The sequence below is a fragment of the Ailuropoda melanoleuca genome, chromosome 3 (genome assembly GCF_002007445.2).
Source record: "Ailuropoda melanoleuca isolate Jingjing chromosome 3, ASM200744v2, whole genome shotgun sequence".
NCBI lineage: Eukaryota > Metazoa > Chordata > Mammalia > Carnivora > Ursidae > Ailuropoda > Ailuropoda melanoleuca.
Genome location: NC_048220.1, coordinates 139236227 through 139260388, shown reverse-complemented (window position 1 = coordinate 139260388; position 24162 = coordinate 139236227). Strand labels below are relative to the sequence as shown.

Here is a 24162-nt window from a genome sequence, read left to right as displayed (position 1 = left end):
AGCGGGTGACAGCATGAATTGGCATAGCCCTTGGTGTGATGATGACCTTCTCCTAGGGAGCACTGAGAATGGCTCTGAGGTTCATTTTGAGTTTTGCATCTGTTTGTGTTGGCGTCTCCTGCGGGGAGCAGCCAGCATCCAGGACCTTACCCCCTGATCAGCCAGTGCCGGGGGAGGCTAGCTCAGCTCAGTTTCCACATGCCACCCCCACCGTGTGCTGGCTCCCCACGTTCCCTCCTCACCAGACAGCTGAGCTCCCCCGTGGGTGGGCTGCAGAGAACCGGAATGAACTGGGGTGGCGCCCCGTGTCTTGCTGTTTCCTGGACGCCCTGAGAATTATTTCTTGTGTCTGAGGGGCAGCCCTACCCACCTGCACAATGGGCTGGTCCTGGAGGCCGACCCTGTGACTTTCTTGCTCTGGGAAGTCTTCCGGGCATGCACACCCTTGGTAGAATGGGCTCCATAAACGTGTGATTCTCTTTGCAGGGCATGCCACCATCACCAACTACTTGCTGAACTATTTTCCTGGCCTTGACCTTGAAAGGAGGAACGTGTTTGGGTTCACAGCCCTGATGAAAGCCGCCATGCAGGGCCGAACAGAGTGCGTCCGAGCCCTGATGCTAGCAGGTTTGTCTCCGCCTGTCCTGGGGGGCGGTCCCAAGGGTCTCGGGAATGCCGGTCTTGGTCCTTTGGAGAACGTGTACTGAGATGAATCGGTTCCGTAGAGACGAAGCCTAGTGGGTGCAATGAATAATCGTTTCTTTGAGGGGTGTGGCTGTCATCAACTGAGCTGCAACAGACAAAAAGGAAAGCAGACCCTTAGGGGTGGGGTGGGAGGTGACCATGCTGGTCCGCCTGTAGGAAAGCTGTCCTTGCTCCCTGTAAGCTCTTCCCTCAGCCATAGGTCCCTTCTGCCCAGATTTGTTCTTCTTTAGAAATGTGTGTTCTAGCCTTGGCTCTGAGCAGCAAGCCTCTCCTACCTACGAGGGGTGGGCACAGAGATGGGGGTGTCTGGGGGGTCTCGGCTCTGAGTGCAAGCCTGTCCCCCTGAGGGTGGGCACAGGGATGGCGGGGTGAGCCTGGCAGCCATCCTAGATCCCTACTTGCTGGTGGTTGGAGTCACATGCTAATGATATGGTTTCCTTTGTCAGTGACATGTCGCGGAATGGAAAGTTCTTAGATGGGAGCTTTGGATCAGAAGGCACCCCCGCCTTGCCCTTTATGACCTGGTCATGTTGGAGGGAGCACTTCCTTCTCTGAGCCTCCCGTTCCCCATCTGTGCCGTGGGAGTCGTGACTTCCTTCCCACCCCCCAGCATGAAACATGACCCTGCTTTGTAAGCTCCCCAGGGCTGTGCAGATTTAAGGAACTGCTGGGCTACATTCAGTCAGCCCCCGAGCCTCTCCTCCCTCTAGAATGCAGTCCTTGATCATCTGGACACAGCCTCGTCGGGTTATTTTGGGAATTAGACGGGAAAATGTGTGTACTGTACACACAAAGGATCAGGTGCACAGTTAGCACCTAATGCTTCGGTCAGTGTGAGATGCTGCTGCCCCCATGACTTCCTTTCGTTATTCGGTTCATTTTGTCTTTGTTCTTGGCACTGGGTTCAGCCCATCCCGCCTGGCCCCAGGAGTTCCAGAGAGGTGGCGTTTGCCCTCCTGCTGCGGTTCTCTGAGGGCACAACAGCGTTCTGCTGGGTGTCAGCCTCGGCGTGTAGTTCTCTTTGGACAACTTGCTGTTGCTTTTCTTAAAGTAAACTTTTATTTTGGAATAATTTAGAAGGGTGGAAAGTGACGGCAATAGTACAGAGAGTCCTGCACGACCCTCGCTGGTCTCCTGCCTGTTACCACCGTACGGAGTGGCCAGCGCTGGTCCATTACTATTAACCGAACTCCAGACTTTATTCGGGTCTCGCCTGTGTATCCATCACTGTCCCCTTGCCGTTCCAGGATCTCATCCAGGCTCACACATGTAATTGTCCTGTGTCCCCAGTGTCCTGTGGCCAGGGACAGTTTCTCAGTCTCGCCTCCTGGTTCATGACCTGACAGCCTCCATACTGGCCCTTATCCAGTGTCCCCAGCCTGTCTGGCATTTTCCTTGTGATTACACTGGGGTTCTAGGGTTCACAGCTTGCTTGGATTTCTTTTCTCCCACTTTAGTCTGAGTGTTTTAGGGGATGCTGGAAGAAAAATAAATTCAGTAAGTGATGACAGGCTTCAAAGATGAAAACTTTCATGGAAATAAAAAAGAGCATAATTAGATGTGATCCCACTGATTGTGCTTTTGTCTCTGACAGTTTCATTTTTAAAAGGCGAGATAACAGTTTCAACGGAGTTTAGGCCTTGCCTGTCCTGTAGCAACAAGAGGTGATTCCCCCTAATTAAACAGTGTTTATGATGCTTTTGTGTTGGGGGAGCTCCATCTGCTCTTATTACTTCTGGAGCTAGCTGTAATTGAGTGTGGGTTGTTAGTAATTTACTCCCCCCCAACCACGATTGATTGAACAATTGATTTTTAATGTTTCAAGTTTTTATTTAAATTCTAGGTAGTTAACATGTAGTGTAATATTAGTCTCAGGAGTAGAATTTAGTGATTCATCACTTCCATACAACACCCAGCGCTCATCACAAGTGCCCTCCTTGATGCCCATCCCCCAGCTAGCCCGTCCTCTGCCCACCTCCCTCCATCAGCACTCATATTGTTCTCTTTGGTTAAGTCTCTCTTACAGTTTACCTTCCTCTCGTTTTTCTTTTTCTAGTAATTTACTTAAAAAAAAAAGATTTTATTTATTTATTTATTTGAGAGAGAGAGAGCACAAGCAGGGGGAGCGGCAGAGGGAGAAGCAGACTCCCCACTGAGCAGGGAGCCCAGGACCCCGGGATCATGACCAGAGCCGAAGCCGGACGCTAACCAGGTGCCCCCAAATTTACTGGTTTAACCAAGAATTTATGGTGTCCATCACATCACTGCATTTTCCCTGATGAGTTCATTTGCATGACAAACCCTTTTGTTTTTAGGTAGGTTGCCTTCCCCTCACTCTGGAAAATGCACAGGTTTGCTGTCATTCTGCTTCTTTCCTGGGTTGGGTGGAGGCATTTGCTAAGCATTTGCAGGATGACTGAAGCATAGTCGGGGTCTCTTGAGAGATAGGCCTGGGTCAGAGCAGTGTGCCCAGTGCCAGCATTGCTTTCTTCCCCCTCAGGTATGGATAATGAATTTGGCATTAGGTTTTATATACTACTCTCCCTTTCCTGTTCCCTCCTCCCAATCCCTGGCGCATCAGAGTCTAGAACAGTCCACATGCGTGCAGACCTCTAGTGCATCCATCCTTGAACTGTTCATTGTCAGAGCAGAATGGTCAATGGAACTAACTTGGAAGCCAGGACCCCTGGGTTCAGAGTCCAGCCCCTTTCGTCTCTCCCCTCTATACCGGGGCCAGTCACCTAATGCTCAGGGCCTCAGTTTCCTCTTCTGTGAAGTGAGGTGACTGCCGGGGGCTGCTGTGGGAGGGCTCGATGGGGACTGAAGGAACTCCCATGTGGGCAGCGCTTGGGAGCACGCCTGGCACGCGGGAGGCCTTTGGTCAGTGCCGGTTGTCATTATTATTATTGGTGAATTTGTGTGCTCGGTAATTATTTGTTACATGAATGAAAAGCAGTGGTATAGTTTTTCCCCTTGACAAATATCCTTGTGATGAAACGCTTCAACTTTCCTGCTGAGGGTGATATGCGTGTAGCTTGTCGTTTCTGAATCTCGGCACCAGTGACATCTGGTGCTGAGTAATTCTTGGTGGTGGGCTGTCCTGGGAATTGTGAGATGTTGAACAGTCCCTGGGCTCTCTCCGCTAGATGACTGCAGCCCTCCCAGTCGTGACAACCAAAAACGTCTCCAGACATTACCAAGTGTCCCCTGAGGTGGTAGTGGGGGATAAAATCCCCTCCTGTTGAGAACCACTGATGTGACTAATTGGGAAAGGATTAAAAAAAATGAAAAGAAAATCTTTTCCCTCTTATATGCATTCCCCCTTCCAGTTTTTTCTATATTCCTCTTAAAGTAAAAATCCGACACCTTTTTTGGGGAGTTTTTGAGCTGCCCTCTAAGATTTTGGTTGTTTAACTTCTAGAGATTTAAATTTTCTGCTGCTTCTAAGGTAGCTCGCGCTTCCCTGTGTTTTCCTTTTACAGTAGGTGTGTGTGTGTGTGTGTGTGTGTGTGTGTGTGTGTGTGTGTGTGTCTCAAAAGAAAAAAAATCCTGTGTGACTGAAGTCCCTCCTGGCTTGGGTGGATAGCAATAAGGATACCTGTTGGGATATTTTAAAAATTTGCACAATTATTTTTATTTTTTTAAAGATTGTATTTATTTATTTGACAGAGATAGAGACAGCCAGCGAGAGAGGGAACACAAGCAGGGGGAGTGGGAGAGGAAGAAGCAGGCTCATAGCAGAAGAGCCTGATATGGGGCTCGATCCCATAACGCCGGGATCACGCCCTGAGCCGAAGGCAGACGCTTAACCGCCATGCCACCCAGGCGCCCCTGCACATTTATTTTTAAGTCTTGTTATTTACGTTTAATATATCAATATTTAGAAAAACGAAAGCCTTTAGATACCAAGGCCTGAGTATTTCTTCGGACTGGCATTTCAACAGAGTGCATCTGTGTGTGGCTGGGGAAGGTTCTTTGAGAACTAACCACGGAATGGCCATCCTGTGATCATTTCAAAAGCAAAAGGCACGGGCACATTATGTGCGAATGGTTGGGGTAGAGATGTGTAGCTCGTCCTCATTCTTTCAGGCACAAGCTTCCTTCTGCACCTGAGTTGAATTTCCGAGTCGCAACTTTGTTATATTCAATAGGAACCATTCCCTCTCAGACATGATGGATCATTGAATTGGATGCCCCCCTAAACTGTTTAGATTTTCCACTAGTTCATAACGTACAGACACATATTAGCTTATCTTACCTTACCTTGTCGGGCAGAACGAAATGACGTTAGAATTATCAAAACTTTGGATTTTCATAAAAATGTAACCAGGTTCTGAAAAGCTGATTTATTGGCTCTTTGGTTTTTGGCTTCCCAAGGAATAATGTCAGCTCTGCTGATAAGCATTGCAAGCGGGGCTGTGGGTTCTTGTTAATTCAATGGAATATTAAAGCCCAGAAGTGACAGGTCTATTTAAATAAGTGGCTCTGAGAAGCCATAACAAGGATGTGATTTTCTCTGAAGAGAAGCAGAGCTCAGTGGAGGTTGGGAGGCTCCAGACTCGCTTAAGGGAGCCGGCTTTATCCCTGAAGTGTGGTGTGATCGCTGCGGCACTGGGAAGCAGACACAGGCAGACAAGGTGCTCGCCCTGTCCCGGGCCACAAAACAGACCTCCAGGGAGGGGCAGGAGGCTTGTTTAATGAGGGAGAGCCACTCCCATGGTTGGGCCTGTTGTCATTCTTGTCCCAGGCAAGCCCTGACTGTATGTATGCTTCTGGAAAGCCAAGTGATATGATATCACTACAGAGGTTTCTTCTGTTTATAGGGAAAACATGGATTTCCTGTGACCTGAGAATTTGCCAAGTTGGAATAGTCTCAAATGATTATGCAGAGAAAGGGCTAGAAGTCAGGCGTTCCATGTCACGAAGGGCAGTGTCTTAGCTTGGGCATTTCACTTGGCACAAATGCAAGCATTGTGACAAGGACTTGGGGGCAACTAGTTTTTCTGGAAGGTGAGCCAAGAAGCCACGTGAAGGATAGGGAGGGGGGACCCTTGGGCAACCAGGCATCAGCTCTGCTGAGACCCCCCGAAAGACCGAGTACAAGATAGCTCCGAAATGCCTTCAGGGGTAGGGCAGGCTGGAAGCAGGTGTTCATCCTTCCCACCCCCCCAGATCAGGTCTCTTTCCTGAGAACCTGCATCCTGATTCATCGTATCGATTATACCCCAAGTACCCAAGGCACAGGCCAGGATGGTACAGGAGGAGACCTGCAGGAACTGGTCTGCAGGGGTCCCGTGTGACCAGAAAGGCCTCTTGGTGGGAGGGACACCACAGCTGGGCTTAGAAGGGTAGATAACGTGGGGGGCTGGCAGAGAAACAGGGACGCACCTTGGGCTCTGCCTGCCTACTGCTAGTCCCATGACCTGGCCCCGATTCTTGAGGAAATCTTCTGCGGATGAATGATGGAAGGTAGCTTGTTTTCCTTTAGCGCCTGTTGAGAACACTTTCTGCTTCCGTCACAGACATCCTGACTTGACATTGAGTGAAGAAAACAAGCATCTAGAAGTCTTCAGGTAGCCAGTCACAGTGCAGAGCTTGCCCGGAACTCCATGAGGACATCACAGAACTAGGTTCTTTTGCTGTTCCCCCCAACACCCTCCCANCCCCCCCACCCCCCCCCCCCCACTGCAACTTGGTCACCAGAACTCTAGGCTTGAGACAGGAAACAGCAGCATCAACGACATAGTCACTTTCATCGGAGCAGAAGCCTGCTTTTTGGGGCTCATTGACCAGCTGTAAGGGAGGCTAAGATAAAGGGGAACAGGATTGCAGTTACTGGGTTAGACCAGTAATTCTCAACTGGGGGTGGGTGTTGGCCTCCCAGGGAACACGTGGTAGTGTCTGGGGACATTTTGGGGTGCCACAACTGTGGAATGCTACTGACATCTACTGGGTAGGGGTGGCGGCTGCTGTTAGGAGTCTTAGTGCACAGGAGAGCCCCCACACCACATAGAGATTTGGCCCAAAACATCAGTAGTCCCGAGGTGGCAAAACCCTGGTTTACACCAGTCATGATGCATTGCCTGGAACTGAGTATGCTGCTGCCTTGAGTAAAATAGAGGACTCTGTGTAGACAGCTCACAGCATTCAACATGGCGGCAAACGGATGCATGGGCAGGAGCCCAACTTTTTTCTGTGTGGCGGGAACTCTGGGCGAAGCAAGCTTGGGTAGGGGGTGAGGGTGGCAGTAGGTCATGGGCAGAAGTTGCAAACACTGGCCTGTCAGAGTTCTCTGTGTTCTCTGAAAGGTTTCTGTGTAGTGTGCTGATCATTGGTCTGGGCTTCCATGATCTAATCACGCCGTCCAGGCCGCTAATACTGCCTTGATTGTTGAAGGAAGTGGATCCCCAGGTTATAGCATGACTCACATCCTTAGGCTGCATTCCTGTCAGCGTGGCCTTGTTCTTCAGAATGTGTGTAGTTTCCCAGATCTTGAAAAGGCACGAGGAAGGCACAGGAAGGAGTGTGCTGCACTTTGGACAGCTGTTCCTTTAGTTTTCCATTAGCTTTTGAAAAATGTCTCTCTCCAGCCATGTTCATTAAGATTTTAATTTTGCAGTTTGTACCTTTTTAAGTGACATGCAATTAATTAAGGTTTAATGTGTCATCTATTTTTTGCGGTGACATTTTTACTGCCCCCTTTTCATTTTTGTCAGTTTATAAATTGTACTCTGGCTAATGAGTTCCATCCCAATTTCCAGTTCCAAATAATTACCACTCTTCTAATATGCCTATTTTTTAAATGTGCCCCAGGATGAAGAACGTTATGAGGCGATGTCAGGTGAGCTGGGCCTGCCCAGGCCGGGGGCCACTGGAGGGGTGCCAGGGCAGGGAGGGCGCTGAGCCTCCTTGCCTCCATTTGGCAGCTCCGTTCAGCCGCTGCCGCGTGTCAGACACCTGGGTCTGCGTGGGATATAAATGCAGGAGCCTCTGCCAGTCCTGGTCCCTGGGGAGCTCACAGACTAGATAATTGCCCTAGTTCTCTGCATTGCTTTGCCAGTGAAAGTATGACTAATGGGACCTGAAATCCTGAATGATTTTTAACTGTGTATGGGGCTGAGATTGGACCAAGATTAATTGAACAGCAATTCCTTATTAATTTCTCTTATAGTACCACGCTGAAATTTATGAACAGTTCATCAAGTTGACTTGAAGTTTAAATTTGCAGTATTAGGAGGGGGCAGTGGGTGGTATGGGGGAGATTTATTAAGGAAGTGACTAGTGTAAGGGAGCCTGAGGATGTAGGAGTCAGGGTTCTCTAGAGACATAGAACCACTAAGAGATATACATTTAAAAATTTCTTTTAAAGAATTGGATCTTGTGATTTTGGGGCTTGGGAGAGCCCAAAATTAGTGGGGGTAGGCCATCGGGCTGGAAACTTGGGACAGGAATTAATGCTACAGTCTTGAGGCTGAATTCTTTTTTCTCCTGAAAACTTTAGCTTTTGTTCTTAAGGCCTTCGACTGATTGTATGAGGCCCACCTGCATTATTGAGGGTAATCTCCCTGACCCAGTCAACTGATTGTGCATGCTAACTGCATCTACAAAATACCTTCACAGTACACCTAGATTGGTGTTTGTTTAAATCCCTGGGTACTATAGTCTGGCCATATTGACACAGACAACTGTCAGAGAGGAAGCTCAGCCCTCCCTGTGGGGTGGCGGGAAGTGTACAGGGCTGAGACCTTCTCTGTTAACCTTTGGCCACTGTGCCTACCATTCGTTCTGTAACAAACCTTTGTTCAATGTATGCCTCCTACCAGCCAGGATGAAAAGTGTTGAGGAAACAAAAACGAGTAAGATGTGGGCTCTCTCCTGGAGAAGCCCACAGTCTGGTAAAGAGGGTAGACCCAGGACCTACTAACCACTCAGGACAAGAAGTGAAGGACCACACATTTCCTGGAAAATAGGGACCCTCATATTCCTCACAAGAGATCCATGAGGAAAACGTGAGATGATAAGTAAATGGGACACCAAATGCTTTGCAAGCGATTATTCCTTTTAGTATTCTAGAACATTCTAGTAACACCACTGCAGTGTTCGCAGAGCACCTTTGCTGTCTAGTCATCTCTCCATTGCTGGAAAGCCATGAAATCTTATTTCTTTAATAATTCCATGATGTAGGTGCTGAGTTCAGGTGGTTGTATTTAGGAAAGGTAAGCCATTAAATGAAGCACTTAAAGGTAGGTTGTGTTGTGATAATAATACACACAGTAGTTCATAGCCAGATTCAGGTTTATCCAGGTGGCACAGCTCCAGGGGGGTCTGACACTAGGTTTGGGAAGTTTTGCCTTTGATCCATTTCACTCTTTCCTTTCCTGCCATTGGCTGGGAAGGTTCTTGTCGCATTGGCCCATGACTGTTTGTGTTTGCGTTTTTTTCAGGAGCAGATGTCCATGCCAGGGACCCCCACCGTGGGATGTCGCCCCAGGAGTGGGCGGCTTACACAGGACGGTTGGAGGCTGTCCGCCTCATCCAGAGGCTGCTGGAGCGACCCTGCCCAGACCAGTTTGGAGAAAAGTACAAACCAGAGCTGCCGCTGCCTCCGGAGGCCATTCTGAAGCCCTCGGGCTCCAAAAACTGCTTGCAGAAGTTCACCGAGCTTGTGCGGTCCACGCTGACCTCCCGCTCACGCCAGGGCCTGGAGGATGGGGGCGTCCTGGACCACATGGTCAGGATGACCACGAGCCTCTACAGCCCTGCCGTGGCCATCGTCTGCCAGACCGTGTGCCCCGAGAACCCCCCCTGTGTGGGGAAAAGGCGGCTGGCCGTGCAGGAAATCCTGGAGGCTCAGGAGAACCGGGACAAGCACGCCCAGGAGAGTGGCAAGATAGAGGGCTCTGAGCAGCCATTCCGGACCTCCCAGGCCGTGGGGGTCTCAAGGGAGGGGGCCCCGAGAGCCAGCCTCCCGTCTCCGCAGCTGCCAGGTGCCCCGCGGAGGGCCAGCCTCCTGCCCCTGCAGCTGCTGAGAAGAAGCAGCGTGCGGCCCGGCGTGGTCATCCCCAGGGTGCGCGTCAGCAAGGCGCCCGCGCCCACCTTCCAGCCCGAGCGGGCGGCCGCCAAGGGCAGCACCAAGGACAGCGCCCACCTGCAGCTCCCCAAGTGGCGGTACAAGGAGGCCAAGGAGGAAAAGAGGAAGGCGGAAGAGGCGGAGAAGCAGAGGGCGGCAGCGGCGCAGAAGGAAAAGCGGGCTCCGTCCTGGAGGAAAAGGACGTGAGGGGTCAGCTGCCTGGAAGCGTGTGCGGTGGGAGAGGAGGCAGCGGGACCCCGCGCGGCGAAGGATGCGGATGCGCCTCCCTCCTGCCCCCGCCCCTCCCGCAGCGCTGCACATCCCCGCGCATCCCCAGCAGGCAGGCTGGAACGGGGCCCCAGAACGCGCTCCGTGTTTGTTCAGGCTGCACCCTTGAGTGAATTGGGTCGGGCACAAATCGATTAGCCTAAAACCAGTTCCCCTAGCGATCAGTACACCTATGGGCAAATTTGCCCCAAAGCCTACCTTTAGAACCTCACTTGAGAAATTTCTAAGACCAGTTAATCAAAGGGTCTGAATAATTTTGTATTTTTAATCATGATCAAATTTGCAGCATTTTACTGGTGGTGGGGCTGTTTGTATTTAAGACGGTTTTAATACATTTGCCCCAAGATCCTTTGTTTAACATACTGTTTCTGGCAATAATTATTGGTGATATCTCAGTGATTTCATACAGAATTTGTGGAAGTCTCCCCTTTCTTGCTGATTGTCTTTCCTTCTCATTTTAGGCATGCATGAACATTGTATGTTCTTATTGATTTGATTAAGTGATTCCGAATATTTGTTTCTTTTTGATGGAGGCATTTCCTTTTCCAGCAAAATGATGATGTGAAACGGGAATCAGATTTCCTTGTATCTTATTTTAAAGCTCTCTTAGGTAGACGGTAATAATAATGAAGAGAAACCTGTTGCTAAAGTAAGAAACCGTGCATAGAGAAGCATGTATTTATTGCTAGAACTAAATATTTTAAGCAAGGGACTTTAGATAAACTGGATGCAAAGCCTTTAACGTATTCAAAAATAGATATGAGAAAAATCTATTATTTAATGAACTGGGAGCAAATGTAATAAATTTTTACTAGAAATACAAAATTAAGTCCTCTGTGCTCTTAGATAAATTGACTTCAGATATCCTTAAAATGTAAAAAAGATGTAAAAGAATAAGGCACCAGGGTGATAGAAAGTGCTGGAAAGGGGGAGAGGGGCTAGAGCAACAGTGATTAGAACTGAATATTAAACAAACTTGTTTTAGGCAAATTCTCCTGGAGTGGGCTGGACGGCTCCCCGCTTCAGATTCAATTTCAAAGAGTCCCTGGTGTGGAATTACTTTTATTTTTCCTCTGATGACTGCCCATGACGTTCCGTTTATCCTCACGCGGACTTTGTAGAATTTCCAAAATGCGGGGACTTGGGCAGAGCATGTCCATGATTTGCCCCGGGCTCTGAGCTTTCAGTGGGAGTTTCTGTCCATACTTTTTTATTGCCGAAGCACTGAGACATTTTAATGAATCTCTGGCCATCTGGGTTGCGGAGTATCTGTCACATATGCACTACTGACAGCACTTTATTTAAAAATTATTGTACTTGGAAGCCATAGATTTAAAATAGTAGGGACCGATTTGGAAGCCCTTTCTTATAACCCTGGATTCGCATGTCCAGTCGTGCTCCCTGGCTGTGTCGTGATGAGCTCCTGTCTCACGATGTGGGCAGGGATGGCACTGGCCTCTCCCTCATCCTTCCCACTTGGCACCCTGAGGCATTGAGCTATCCGGGCTCTCACACTCACCTCTCCAGAAGCCTCTGTCAACAAGGTATTGGGCAACACCACCCTGACGGGTGTGTGTGATGATAATGCAGCTCTTAAAGTCAGATTTTAGGGAGCTCCGCCCTCTTTCCAGAATGGCCTGGAGGTCTGGACCTGCTTTTAGCATCACTGATGCTGGGTGGCTGCAGGTCACCCTAGTGTCCAAGAGTTGAGGTTGGCCCAGTTCCCCTAGATGAGACAAGGGCTGGTCCCCAAGGTGAAGGGAAACACCCCTAGTCTCCCTGCTGGTCTGATCCAGCATCTTTGAGCTCGTTGTCTGGTTTACGTATTTTCATTGCTTTGAATGGCTGGCTGCATTTTCTCACTGAGGGGTCACCTTTTGCCACCTTGCTTCCAGCGTTGGTCAGGGGCAGGGGCGACGAGGGGCAGTGGCCGCCTCCTGCTCTCCGCGTGTCCCCTCTGCTGTGACGCCACCCTGCCTTCCCCTTTGCCGTCTCTCTTCCTTGCTTGCCTCTTCGTCCTTTGCCTGTTTTCTTCTGCAGCTTTGGCTAACTGTCCCGATCCTCACTGGCACCACCACTCTGAGGTCTAAAAAGGGCAGAAGAGCAAGGCGATCATGCGGGGCAGTGTGGTGTCCCTGTAGATTGTGTAGTGACCTCCACCGACCCAGTGAAGGAAGGACAGATTTCCCAGCTTCTGTGCAAATGGTTTAGGATTTCGGCACAGGCCCCATGCCTCTTTTTTTTTTTTTTTTTTAAAGATTGATTTATTTATTTTGAGAGAGAGAGAAGAGGAGGGACAGGGAGAGAATCTTTCAAGCAGACTCCCCGCTGAGCAAGGAGCCCGCCCGCTGGCCGGGCTCAGTCCCACAACCCATGAGATCATGACCTGAGCCCAAACCAAGAATCGGATGCTCAACCGACTGAGCCGCCCAGCCCCCCTTATGCCCATTTAAGGGAGGGAGGCCCCACTCTGCTGTACGGAGGGAGTGGGGGAGCCGGGTTCTGCTTGCACCCTTGATGTTTATTAACTGTAAATAGTGAAATTTAAGTTGACAGGTACCTTCTCAGGGATTTATATATAAATGTAGTTAGAAGAAAAGATGAAGTATATTTTAATACTTACATTAAAATGTTTGAGTGAATTATGATTACACTAGACAAGAAATATTTCCAAGACGATGTCAATGCTGCTGTCTTCCAGGGAGAGGTCTGCCGTCTCCCTCGGTTGAGATTTTCTGGTTATTGGAGACCTGGGACCTCGGCAGCTGAAACGGCTCTGGGGTGGACGCGAGGTCACCTCAGCCCCTCTCAGTTACCTCTTGTGGATGGGAACCCTTGTAGTTAAGAAAATTCAGCCTGTATGTTAAGTAGCGGTGGCTGTGATAACACAGATGGCTATTCACCTGTTTTACCTCTAGAACTGCCCCCCCCCTCGTCTGATACCAGGGTGCGTGGAGTGACAATGACAGTTTCTTGTCCTGGCTTATGTGACTCCAGTGTTCGTAGTCAGCCCGGCACCGGGCTCCCCTCTGGGAAGGAGGAGGGAAAAGCTGGGAGAGATTCGTCTGGAATGACCTCAGCCTTCAGGGCATCAACTCTCCGTGTCTTTGGCCACCTTAGAGAAACATAGCCCGGAGCATCATGGACCTTCCTTACCCTCTCTGAGGCCCCTCCCGGCAGGCTCCTGGCAGCAGCGGGTCCCTTAGCGACGTGAAGGTCAGGAATCGCAGTTCCTTGTCTCAACTTCGGGCCCTCCCGGGACCCCAGTCTCGTTCTGCGGAGAAGGACAGCGAGATTCGTGGAGTCGGCGGGAACACGGGGCTTGTGCGTGCAGGTGGCCCATGCAGACCGGCTCTGCCCACTTCCTGCAGAGTGTGAGCCGGGCCCTGGGGGTCCAGCATGAGTGGGGGCCAGGCGGTTGTGCGGGAAACGGAATCCCGTGAGGTGGGGCCAGCCCCCAGTCTGGAAACGGATGCAAAGCCTGTCATCCTTAGGGAAGAATCCAGGAACCAAGTCATGAAGCAAGGCCTCCCCAAGAGCTCAGTGAAGGAACCAGGACTAAGAAGTGGGCTCGGTTTGTCTCTTGCAGCGTCAGTTCCCACGACAGTCAGAGAGTAGACCGTCTTTTCCTGATCTCCCGCGTTGCTCTGCACGAGGAGTTCCAGGCCTGATGTAAGTCAGCTGTCCCTCTACCCCCGGTTCGCCTGGAGGTCCCTGCTCGCTTGTTTCCCATTCTCGCACCACGCATGGACGCCCCGGGCCCTGGAGAGCCATCATCAATCCCTGTAAAGCTTCTGGTCACAGGCTTTTATGTGGCGAAGTGCTCACACTTGTTCTTTTTTATAGCATTCGGGAACATTCGAACACGCTACCCCGGTATTTGCTCGGGACCCTTTCCGGCCTGTGTGGATAATGAGTCTGCACTGGCCATGGGTTCTCCGCGCACCGAGTCCCCTCAGGGCCGAGTTCCCCGTGTGCGGGGTCGTCGGTTCCCAGACCACCGTCTGGTAGCGGAGGGAAGGTGGGGGTCCAGCACAACTGGCCCTTAGAGAACAATGAGGTCACATGTGTGGCAGCAACTGGAGTTGGGTAGATAATCGTCACAGTGGGGGTGCTGTCACCCCACAAAGAACGTACAGCAAAACAGATCTTCTGGAAAGGCTGATGGCTGTGTTCCCCGTTTTCACACCTCGATGCGTTTAGAACTTGTTTCGTTCGTCTGGATAACTGGAGTCAGCTGCTCCTTTCTGGGACCTTGAATTCACATGTTTCTTCATTAACATTTAAAAGAAGAGGCTAAAAAAATTCCTTCTGGAGGTTGTTTTTGGGAAAAAAAAAGGCAAAAACACAAACCCACCACTACCTGAACTGATCTAGCTAATGTTCGAGAGACCCCGTTGAATGCCAGTGCCATGCACGCCATCTCCTCACTGTGACCCCGCCTGACACAAGACTTCTGTGACAGGCACAGCCCCTGCAGGGCTCCGACGGCCCCTGGCTGCCAGCCGTGCCAAAGTGGACAGTGTGTGCTAAGGCGTGAGTGGGCACACCACGCGGGTGTGCACACTCACATGAACTGAAGGGAGATTGGGCTTTGTGCTCGCAAAGGTGACCTCTGCTGTGGCTCCCAGGGAAGGTCAAGGGTGACCTGCTTCAGTGAGTGTGTTCAGGGGGGTGGGGCAGCCCAGGACTCACGGGAAGCACTCTGTCCGATGGGACACGTAACACAGCCAGTGTGTCATGACCCTACGGGAGCTCCTGGGCAAGGTCCAGTAGCCAAATCTGGGACATCTCTCTGCCTTTGACATTCAACCTTCGCATCGGGAGGCGGAAGCCGGAGACGACTCTGCATGGGGAGCTCCACCAGCCATTCCGTGGTGGCCACGGGGTGGGGACTGAATTTCTTGGAATTTGGTGCCAGGTTAGCCGTAGAATCAATGCCATCTTTCCCTGAGGAAGCACTAGGATTTTCCCAAGTCGGCCTGAATAGTAAGTAGTCTAATGAAAGCTAACCCAGTTGGGGTTTTGAGAGACATGGGTTCATCCTAGTGTTACACCTTTGTCTTTTTTTAAAAGGAATGGTAGGCGAGAAACAATGAAGCTGGTCATTCCAGGGAGAGCAGGGACCTGTCTTGACCTGACGCTTTATCATGTTTTGGGAAGTTGCGTCGAAGCACTTTAATGCCGTTTTTTGAGCAGATGTTCTAGAAGCTGGTTGGAATTGTACAACTCTGGAGAGCCTGTAAACCCTGTGAGCCTTGGGGACATCCTGAGGGATGGGAATGAGATCCCCTGGTCAGATGAACAGAAAAAGCTCTCCTTGGAATTCTCTTCGTTCAGATCATTGTCCTGCCTGGCTTTTTGGGGGGCGTCTGAGGGGGTGTGTTTTTAATCATAAGAGAGTCGAGCAGACCTCAGCACGGGGTGCCAGGTTGCTAGTTAGGCCATCTTGGTAGATAGGCTCTGTTTTCTGAATGTAAAGCTATTTTCATTGTCATTTCTGAAAATGGATATTATAACAATATTGACTCTGGATGGAACTGTATACATTTCATAGGTTTTTATTTTGAGGTGAGTTTTGTTACAGTTTATAAGAGATATTTTCCTATTTAGACCTCAGGGTTACTTCGGGACCTTCAAATCCATGTGACTCCCAGCAGCTTCAAATTCTTTCTCTCCAAAAGGTTAATAATAAGCTTTAAGTTAAATATGGTACCTTACTCAGCAGAAAGAATGTGTCTGTCCCTTTTAACTTCTGACAAATTCTGTATCTCATATTTAAAATGTATAGAAAAAATAATGTAAAAATACGGGGGGATTGTGGCTACAGGATTAAAAATCACTTGTGAAATAAACATTCTCATGGTACAGTGGTGTGGTATTGGAATAAACCAAAGTGTGTATAAATTAGAAAATGAGACAATTAAATATGTCGGTATTTTTAATGTCACTTACTTTGCTCGAAATAGATGGGCACTTGCTTCTTCTGACACACTTTTACTTCACTCTTCAGTGGTGAGGTTTTTAAGTTAACGATTTATCCAGGAATATTTTCACTGATGTTAAAATAATCCCGTGCAGTCCTCCTCTTCTCAGGGGGGCATCTGGTTTTGTTTTTGTGTGTATTCTTTTTTTTTTTTTTTAAGATTTTATTTATTTGACAGAGAGAGAGCACAAGCAGGGGGAGGGGGGAGAGGGAGAAGCAGACTCTTCGGGATTCGGGACTTCATCCCAGGACCCTGCGATCATGACCTGGCCTGAAGGCAGACACTTAACCTACTGAGCCACCCAGGCAGCTCTGTGTATATTCTTATCTAACTGGTACAATGTAAATGTTGTTCTGGACTTATTTATTTAAAACATGTCCTGGAAAAGCTTATCAAAGAACTCTAAAATTAGTTTTATTTTCTCTTAACGGCTAAAAAGTAATGCGCACACTCAGAAAAATAAACCAAACTCTGTAAAAGGGTCTCAGATGAAAAGCGACTGACCTCCCCTTGTGCGGTCCCTCCGACTAATTATTTATGCATCCTTCTAGAAATAGTTTTAGATGTTTTCTTCCCTTTGTGTGTTACACAAATGAGATCACGTTGTACGCACGGTTTGCGTCACTCCTGTTTTGGGGAGAGCGCGTTTGGTCCCATCGTTCATGCGGGTTCCATCCGGTATTCCTCAGTAGAGATGTGCCCCGGTTCACTGAACCAGTTCCTGGTCTCGGGTTATCGCAGTATTTTCAGTTCCTACCACTTACGAGTAACCAAGAGCCTTGCCCTGACCTGCTGGTCTGCACAGGGAATGTTTGTCTAGGATTGGCGTGTAGAGGGGATTGGCCAGGGTGAAGGGAAGGCAGATTTTAATTTCAATGGTCACAGCGGAGTTATTCTTTCCCAGGGCTCCTGAGTGAGTCTTCACCCACCTGCCCGTGAACAAAACAGGCCTCGTCCCGCCCGCGGCAACACCTGCTGTTCGTCTGACTGTCTGACGGTCGCTGGTCTGATGGTTCAAAAGCCGTGTCTCGTTTTAATTTTCAGTTCTGCAACTATCGGTGCGGTAGAGCGTGGTTTCGTGTGTCTTTCGACCATTTTTATCTCCTGTTTGACAGATTCCTTATTTGTATCTGTTTCTCCTTTGTTCTTTATTGTACTTTTTGGTGTCCGTTTTACCGATTTGTCGGATTTGCTATAAATTTCAGATCATAGTCTTTGACATATTGTGGGGTTTTCTCTCTCATTTTATCACATATCTTCAAGGTGTCTTGTATAAAACTGTGAAATTAGGATTTAGTCAAATGTAATTTTTTAAATATTGGCATTTGTGTTTCTTTTCTTTCTTTTTTAAAGATTTTTACTATTTTTTAAAAAAATAATCTCTGCCCCTAGCATGGGGCTGGAACTCATGTCTCAGAGATCGGGAGTCGCGTGCTGCACTGACTGAGCCAGCCAGATGCCCCTAGGTGATTTTTGATGAGACTAAAAACAGCTCCTATTTATTTGGGAAATTCCACTCTGCTAGGAAATCTTGAAGTCTGACCCATTAAAAGATCGTCATTCTACTCCCCGAAAATCATAATTATTAAGGAAGGACCTAAATAGGGAGTCTAATTTTAAATAAAATTTTCTAGGCCATGATTGTGATTGGAGATTTATTTGTATTTGTTGTTTCTGAAAAACGGGTGTATGTGTTGGGTAGACATATTAGTAAATAGGAACACGTACAAGGGATAGTCCTTAAAGCGAAAACTGGGATGTGAAAAGGGAGGGGCCAAGGTGGGGCGCGCAGTCTCGTCCCCTTTATTTCCCTGACTGAGTCTGCTTGGGGCACGGTGAAGCTCCAGGCTCCCACCCACGGCAGCCAAGGGCATGGTGGGATAGGCCTCCGGCAGGTGCGTTTCCTCACTGCCCACCCTGTCCCCCAGCCTCGGGAGCAGTGTCTCCACACCGGGGCGGTCAGGTGGTCGGGTGGTTGAGAACGTCAGCTCCGGAGGACCTCAGGACTCCTGCCTGCATGCAGCCCTGCTTGCTGGCTCCCCACAGTCATGCCTGCCATCTCCCTTGATGACGTCCTTGCCTGTTTGCAGGCGGGGACAAGAAAGGTGGCCCGGGCAGCCCAGGTGGCCTGAAAGCCTCCGGCCTGCTGACGAAACAAAGTCTGATGTGCACCCCAGGGCTCCCCAACCCGGCCGCAGCCCAGCCTGCATCGTTCTGCCATCATCGCGCTCACTTAAACAAAAACCTAACAAAATGTTAGTACATCTTCCTGGCTAAAAATCTATCAATCAATCAATCAGTTAATCAATCAAATAAATGTATAACTCAAACTCTAATTGACCTTGGTATTTCAAAAGCATTATTTAAACAAAATCAAGAAATTAGTTGCGAGGGTAGGATTTCAACTTTTCTTTAGCTCTTATTGAAAAAAGAAGCTTTATTAATAGTGCCATGAGCCTACATGAGAAGCCGGACCGGGCTGCCTCCCTCCGGGCCACCAGGAACAGGAGAGTTCGGGGGTATGGTGGGAGAGTTATCTCGTAGTGGACAAGGTTGCAAAGTGTCATCACTGCCTGGGCAAAGGAGTCCCTTGGCTGGGAGCCCTTAGGTGTCCCACTGCCCCATCACCCCCTGTCCTTGGGCTGCCTCCTGGGGAAGGGGAGACCGGCTTTTACCTATTAACTGTTCTGAGTGGTCATTGCCGGGGGCAGGCTTGGGGTCCTTCCTCACCAAACCCCACTGGGATGGCCCTCCCAGGTGCATGACTTGTTTTCCTCCCTTGGTTGGAGTACATGGTGCCGTCTGTGGGGTTGGATGGGGAAGGTCATGGGTTGGACAGGAACAGCATTTCCTGGCCTTCTTCCTTCCCACTGCTGTGCAGGGCTGGGCACAAGTCCCACCCCATGCTGAACACCCACCTGTGTCTTTTGAACTCTACCCACTCGTGCCGGTCCCCCACTCAGGCCAGGGTGCCTGGGCCCAGCAGAAGCAGCATCACTTGGAAAATTGTCGGAAATACCTCCTCCCAGCTGTATTCGTTTCCTGTGATCTCTGTGACAGTCGGAACTAACTTGGATGGCTTCAAAACCCGGACGTCCGCGATCACAGCGTCAGCATGGCTGTGCCCCCCAGAGGCTGGAGCGGGGACCCCTCCTTACCTCTTCCAGCTTCTGTGGGTTGCCAGCAGCCCTTGGTGTCTCTGGCTTGTGGAGACGCCACCACCACACAGCCGTCTTCCTTTTGCGTGTGTCTGTGTCCACACAGTCCTCTCTTATGAGTCCACGAGTCATTGGATTAGCCCCCACCCTACCCAGTATGACCTCGTCTTCATTGTATGTGCAGTGATCTTATTTCCAGATGAGGTCACATTCACGGGCATCTGAGGCTAGGACTTCAACAAGTCTTGCTGGGGGCCACAATTCAACCCACACCACCCCAGATGATGGAGTCAGAGACGCTGGGAGCCTGGGAATGCTGCCCCCCTAAACTCTGCACGCCCGCGGGACCCCTTCCCAGCACTCACTGTCCAGCGCCCCTGCCTTGCTGGCCTCCGGTGTCACCAGCCCTTTCTCGCTCCACCCCTGAAGGCCACCAGTGTAGAGGCCATGTCTCTGTGGTTCAGCACCGTCTTCCAGCATCTGGAACAGGGTTTGGCTCCAGGCAGTTCCAGTTGTATCTGCGGACTGGTGAGCTGGGCGCTGGCTTCCTGACTTGGGACTGAGGCCCTTGGGTAATAGGCCACGGGCAGAGTCCCGCTCCATCCTCTGGCGGGCGGCAAAGAGGAGCCAGGAAAGCCTGGACCCTGCATCCGCTCTGCCCTCTTCTGGCTGCAGGGCTCTGGGCAAGTACCCTTAACCTCATGCTTCAGTGCCCTTGTTTTTAAAGTGGGGTCACCTGGGTGGCTCAGTTGGTTAAGTGCCTGACTCTTGATTTTGGCTCAGGTCATGATCTCAGGGTTGTGAGATCTAATGCCCCATGCAAAGCCTGCTTGAGTTTCTCTTTCTCCTTCTCCCTCTGTCCCCCCAACCCACTCACTCTTTCTCTCTCTAAAAAAATAAATTAAATTAAATTAAATTAAATTAAATTAAATTAAATTAAATTAAATTAAATTAAAAAGTGGGGATTTTCCTGGTTTGTAGGGCTTTCAGGAAGATTTAATTAAATGGCACAGAAACTGTACCGAGATCTTTAACAAGGTTGACACAGAGTTGGCAGTCACTAAGAAGCTTCCTCCCTTTCTCTGCTGTACTCCAGACTAAAACCTAGGGACAGTCACAGGGACATCTGCTGTCTAACTTTAGACCAGACTCCCAGGTGGGGAGTGGAGGTCTAAACGCTGCTCTCCCCCACACCATCTCCCACTCACACCTCTCTTCCCATTGGCTCTGAAAGCTCCTCGACCGTCCAGAGGCCACATCCATGGCGCCGGACCTTTTTATCCTGACGCCAAAAGAGTGGTCACAGCCAACACCCATACCAAATGCACTCGACTTCCCTCAGACAAAAGTCCCTCCATCCCATGGAAACAAGGAGAAAAGCGAGTCACTTCCTTCTCTGTTCCTGGTCCTGGGACAGCCTCGAAAGCTGAGCTTGAGCCTCCGTCCATGGGTCATTCGGGGTCTGCGGCTCCCCTCCCATCTCAGCTGCCCTCTGTGGGCATCTCCGGGTCATGCATGGGTCTGGGCTGTGCCTGGGGCATCAGCAGGAGCCGGAGGAGGCCCCAAGCACACCTGGGGCAGCCACCAACCTCCTCCCTTCATCTGCCCAGGAGGAGGAGAAGAACGGACTTGCCCCGGCCTCTTGCCCCTGGCCGGGGGGAAGTGGTGGCTGTCCTGCTACCAAATGCCTCTCGGGATACTGCTGATCAGGCCATGTTGATCAGGGGACTGGTGTTCGACAAGGACAATATTAAATGACAGTGGAAACTAGCTAAATCAGCTCAGTAGGAACAGCAATGTGGAAAATACCCTGCTTTATTAGATTCAGCCTGGCTTTTCTCCCAGAAAAGCGTACGGGAAGGAGATGCTTGGCGTGATTAATTAAACAAAATGACGATATACATGTCCTAGGCTGTGTGGGGAAGGGTCTGCGGGGACAGATAGACTGGGGTCCAGTCCTGGCTTTGCTACATGTTTTCCTTGTGACCCTGGCAGTGTTCATCATTTCCTTAAAGAAAGAGTCTCTGAATGAACGCTGCACACCCTGCCTGTTGCCAGTCTGGACAGAGTGCTGGGGGCCACTCTGAACATAGACTCTTTGCTGGTTACTTTGGTTGGCAGTCCTCAGGGGTTCTCCATCTCTTCTCTGCCTCTGTGACCTCCAAGTGATCAGGAACGTCTCTCAAGAACCCTTGTGATTCCCAGTGGAAGGTAGGTCAGCATAATAACGGCTCTCAGTGGGGAGGAGGACAGACATGTTTTAAAGGCCCATTAGGAAGTCTTCTCCCAGACAGAATCCAGCCAGAGCTCTTCAGCCCCAGGCCATGTGTAAGCCCCTGCTCTGGTGAACTGCCTTGGATCGTGCATGGTCTCCGAGCAGGTGGAGACGTGTCCCAGCTTCTCGCTGTTAGGGCTGTGCTGAGATCTTGGCGTAGTAGACTATAACCTGTGCCGGGTTTAGCAGCTGTGGTGGCCTCAGTGCCATGAGCAGTGTCCCAGGCCATCTGGGTCAAGATCTTTCCAACCACAATGTAAAGGAAGAAGGGTGGCCCCCGGAGAAGTGCATCATTTCTCCCCAGAGCCCGCAGTGGAGCCTGGCAAAGAGGCCCATCCTCAGGCCTTCTGGGAGGAGGGGGACCCCTGGGCTAGACGGTTGCTGCTAACCTGTGCTCTCACCATCCAGCCACCTGGAACTGAGAAAAGCAGCCCCGGAGGGAAGTAGGCTTTCCACAAGGCGGTGAGAGCCTTTACTTTGAGCCTTGTCACACTGAGAGCGCCGTCCCTCCACCAGCACCCAGTGGTCCTGACTCTGGCCCGTGCCAGTGTCCTCAGGGTTGGAACACAGGACAGTGGAGCCTGGCGCTGTCCCAAGAGATTGAACAATACAGCCAACAAAGTGTCAAATTACTGTGAGCTTCTCTGTTCTCTACTACTAATAGAGAGAAAACTACGCTGCTTTCTTAAAGAAATTATGCGCACAGGATGCTTCGGAATGGGAAGGCGCGTGGGGAGCCTAGGGGTCTCACTGTAGGGTTCGGGGGGGGGTCAGGCGCATGGAGCATCATCCTGACAACCTTACCAACTCTCCCCGGTTAGGCATCTGCTCCCTCGGGGACCTCATCCTTACCCCGTGGTCTCTGGATGGTCTCTCCTCCCTCCTTCCCTTACACAACCTTGACATCCTTTCTATGCCTAAAACTCGTCTGCCAACTTAGCAAAACTGAACCTGGTAGTTGGCTGAACAAGTCATTTACCGGGGTTCCCAGGGCTGCTTCAGGTGCTCCTTCCTGGAAACTGGCCTGTGGTTTCCTGACCTCATGGCTTCCTGGAGCAGCTGCTGAAGGAGGTGAAGGAACAATGTCTCCTCCTTTGTTCCAGGGAAAACCCACACCTGCTTGGCCACTGCGAGTATTTGTGTCAAATAGGATTCAGTTGAGCTGCATATGAACGAAAACTCAATAACGGTCATTGTCATTGCTGTCATTATAACCATCACCCTCATTATGATTTACATCACTCTAAAAGCTTATCATGCTACCATGTGCCAGGGACATAACAGCCCTGTCACATAGAAACTATTATTCACCTCATTTTACATGTGGGGAAACTGAGATACAGAGAGGTCAAGAAACCTCTGAAAGGTCTCAGTGCTAGTGAGTGGAGGCACTGAGATATAATCAAGGTCCAGCTTCAAAGTCTGTGCTCTAAACTTTTCTGTTATGGCCAAAAAAGAGTGGTTAAAATATGTCAGGGTTTGTTCTTCTCTAGGCAAAGTCTAGAGAGGCAGGCTGGGGCTGGCACAGTGGTGCCACTGTCATCATGGACCCAGCCTCTTTCTGTCCTTCTGTCATCTGTGGCAGGAGCACCCATTCCCACGGTTGCCTCATAATCCAAGATGGCTTCTGGAGTACAAGCCATCACACCTGTTTTCCACGTAAGAGAAAGGGGTCAAGGGCAACAAGAGGCCAATCTTCTGGATGATTCACCTCCCTTTAAGACACCACCCACTTGTATGGCATTCACCAGAACTTTGTCTTGCAGCCACATATACCCATGAGGTTGAAAAATGGAGCCGTGGAACTGGGGACATTGCCTATACATCGAAAACGGGGCTCTATTCCAAGGAGGAAGGGGGAGTGGGCATAGAGGAGAAACTGGCATCCCTGCATCAAAGCTGAAGAAAGTCAATGATTTATTCCTATTTTCTGCTCTCAATCATCTCCTGGGGTGCAAGCAGAAGGAGGCCCTGTCCGCTTCTCCATCTGATTTTGGGGGCTTCTCACCAGCGTAGACCGGCTCTCCTCATAGAACTTTCCCTTCTAGTTTGCTGCTCCAGCCCCACTGGAGGTGAGCACTGGCAGCGTGTGCCTAGGAGGGTCCCATTTACTGCTGGAGAAGACAATGTCTAGAACTTAGACTTGGATTTCCAGACAGTGAAGCAGGACTTAAATCTAGTCTTTCATGATTTCCTCCCTTTAGTGATCTGGCCCAACAAAGACCTTTAAGAGGAACGGAGTTCACATTTCTCCTAGGGCTACTCATCCTGGGAGCGGGACCTAGGCATCTCTCAGGCTTCAATTGAGATGTTTGGCAACTAGAGGACCTTGCTGTTCCTCCAACTTTTGGGACCTACTGCTCCCTGGGATGACTTCCATTGGTTGGCAGGGGAACATCAGAGCTCTCTTCCGTAGGGGACCCCAGAGATGGTCTGGGTTGTCAGTGGGTGGGCGATGGCTCGAGTGTGGAAATGATAGTGGAGTGTTCTGTTCTTTCAAGGTTGGTGGCAGAAAGCCTAGAGCTTGGTGTCAGATCAGTCTCAGCCTTGCTGCTAGCTACATGAACAAGAAAGTTGCTTACCACACTAGGGCTTCAGTTGTCTTGTCTATATAACAGTGACAGTAACGTGTACTGGGTGGAGTTGCTATGAGCCCTGGCGCGTGGTAAGTGCTCAATA

At 50.1% G+C, this 24162-nt stretch overlaps 1 protein-coding gene across 2 annotated transcripts in view; it reads left to right on the top strand.

The window, feature by feature from the left end:
* ANKRD33B (ankyrin repeat domain 33B) overlaps positions 1–17696 on the top strand; it is an 89683-nt gene extending 71987 nt beyond the window's left edge. The window contains exons 3-5 of one of the 2 annotated variants that reach the window (XR_004624349.1): positions 487–627; positions 9150–15052; positions 16955–17695. Coding sequence is in view for 1 of the 2 variants with exons in the window: in XM_034657086.1 (XP_034512977.1) it covers positions 487–627; positions 9150–9982 (974 nt within the window). In the remaining variant the exon portion in view is untranslated. Of the gene's footprint in view, positions 1–486; positions 628–9149 lie in introns of both variants that reach the window. The other variant, XM_034657086.1, reaches the window with a different exon arrangement.
* The last annotated feature ends 6466 nt before the right edge of the window (positions 17697–24162 follow it).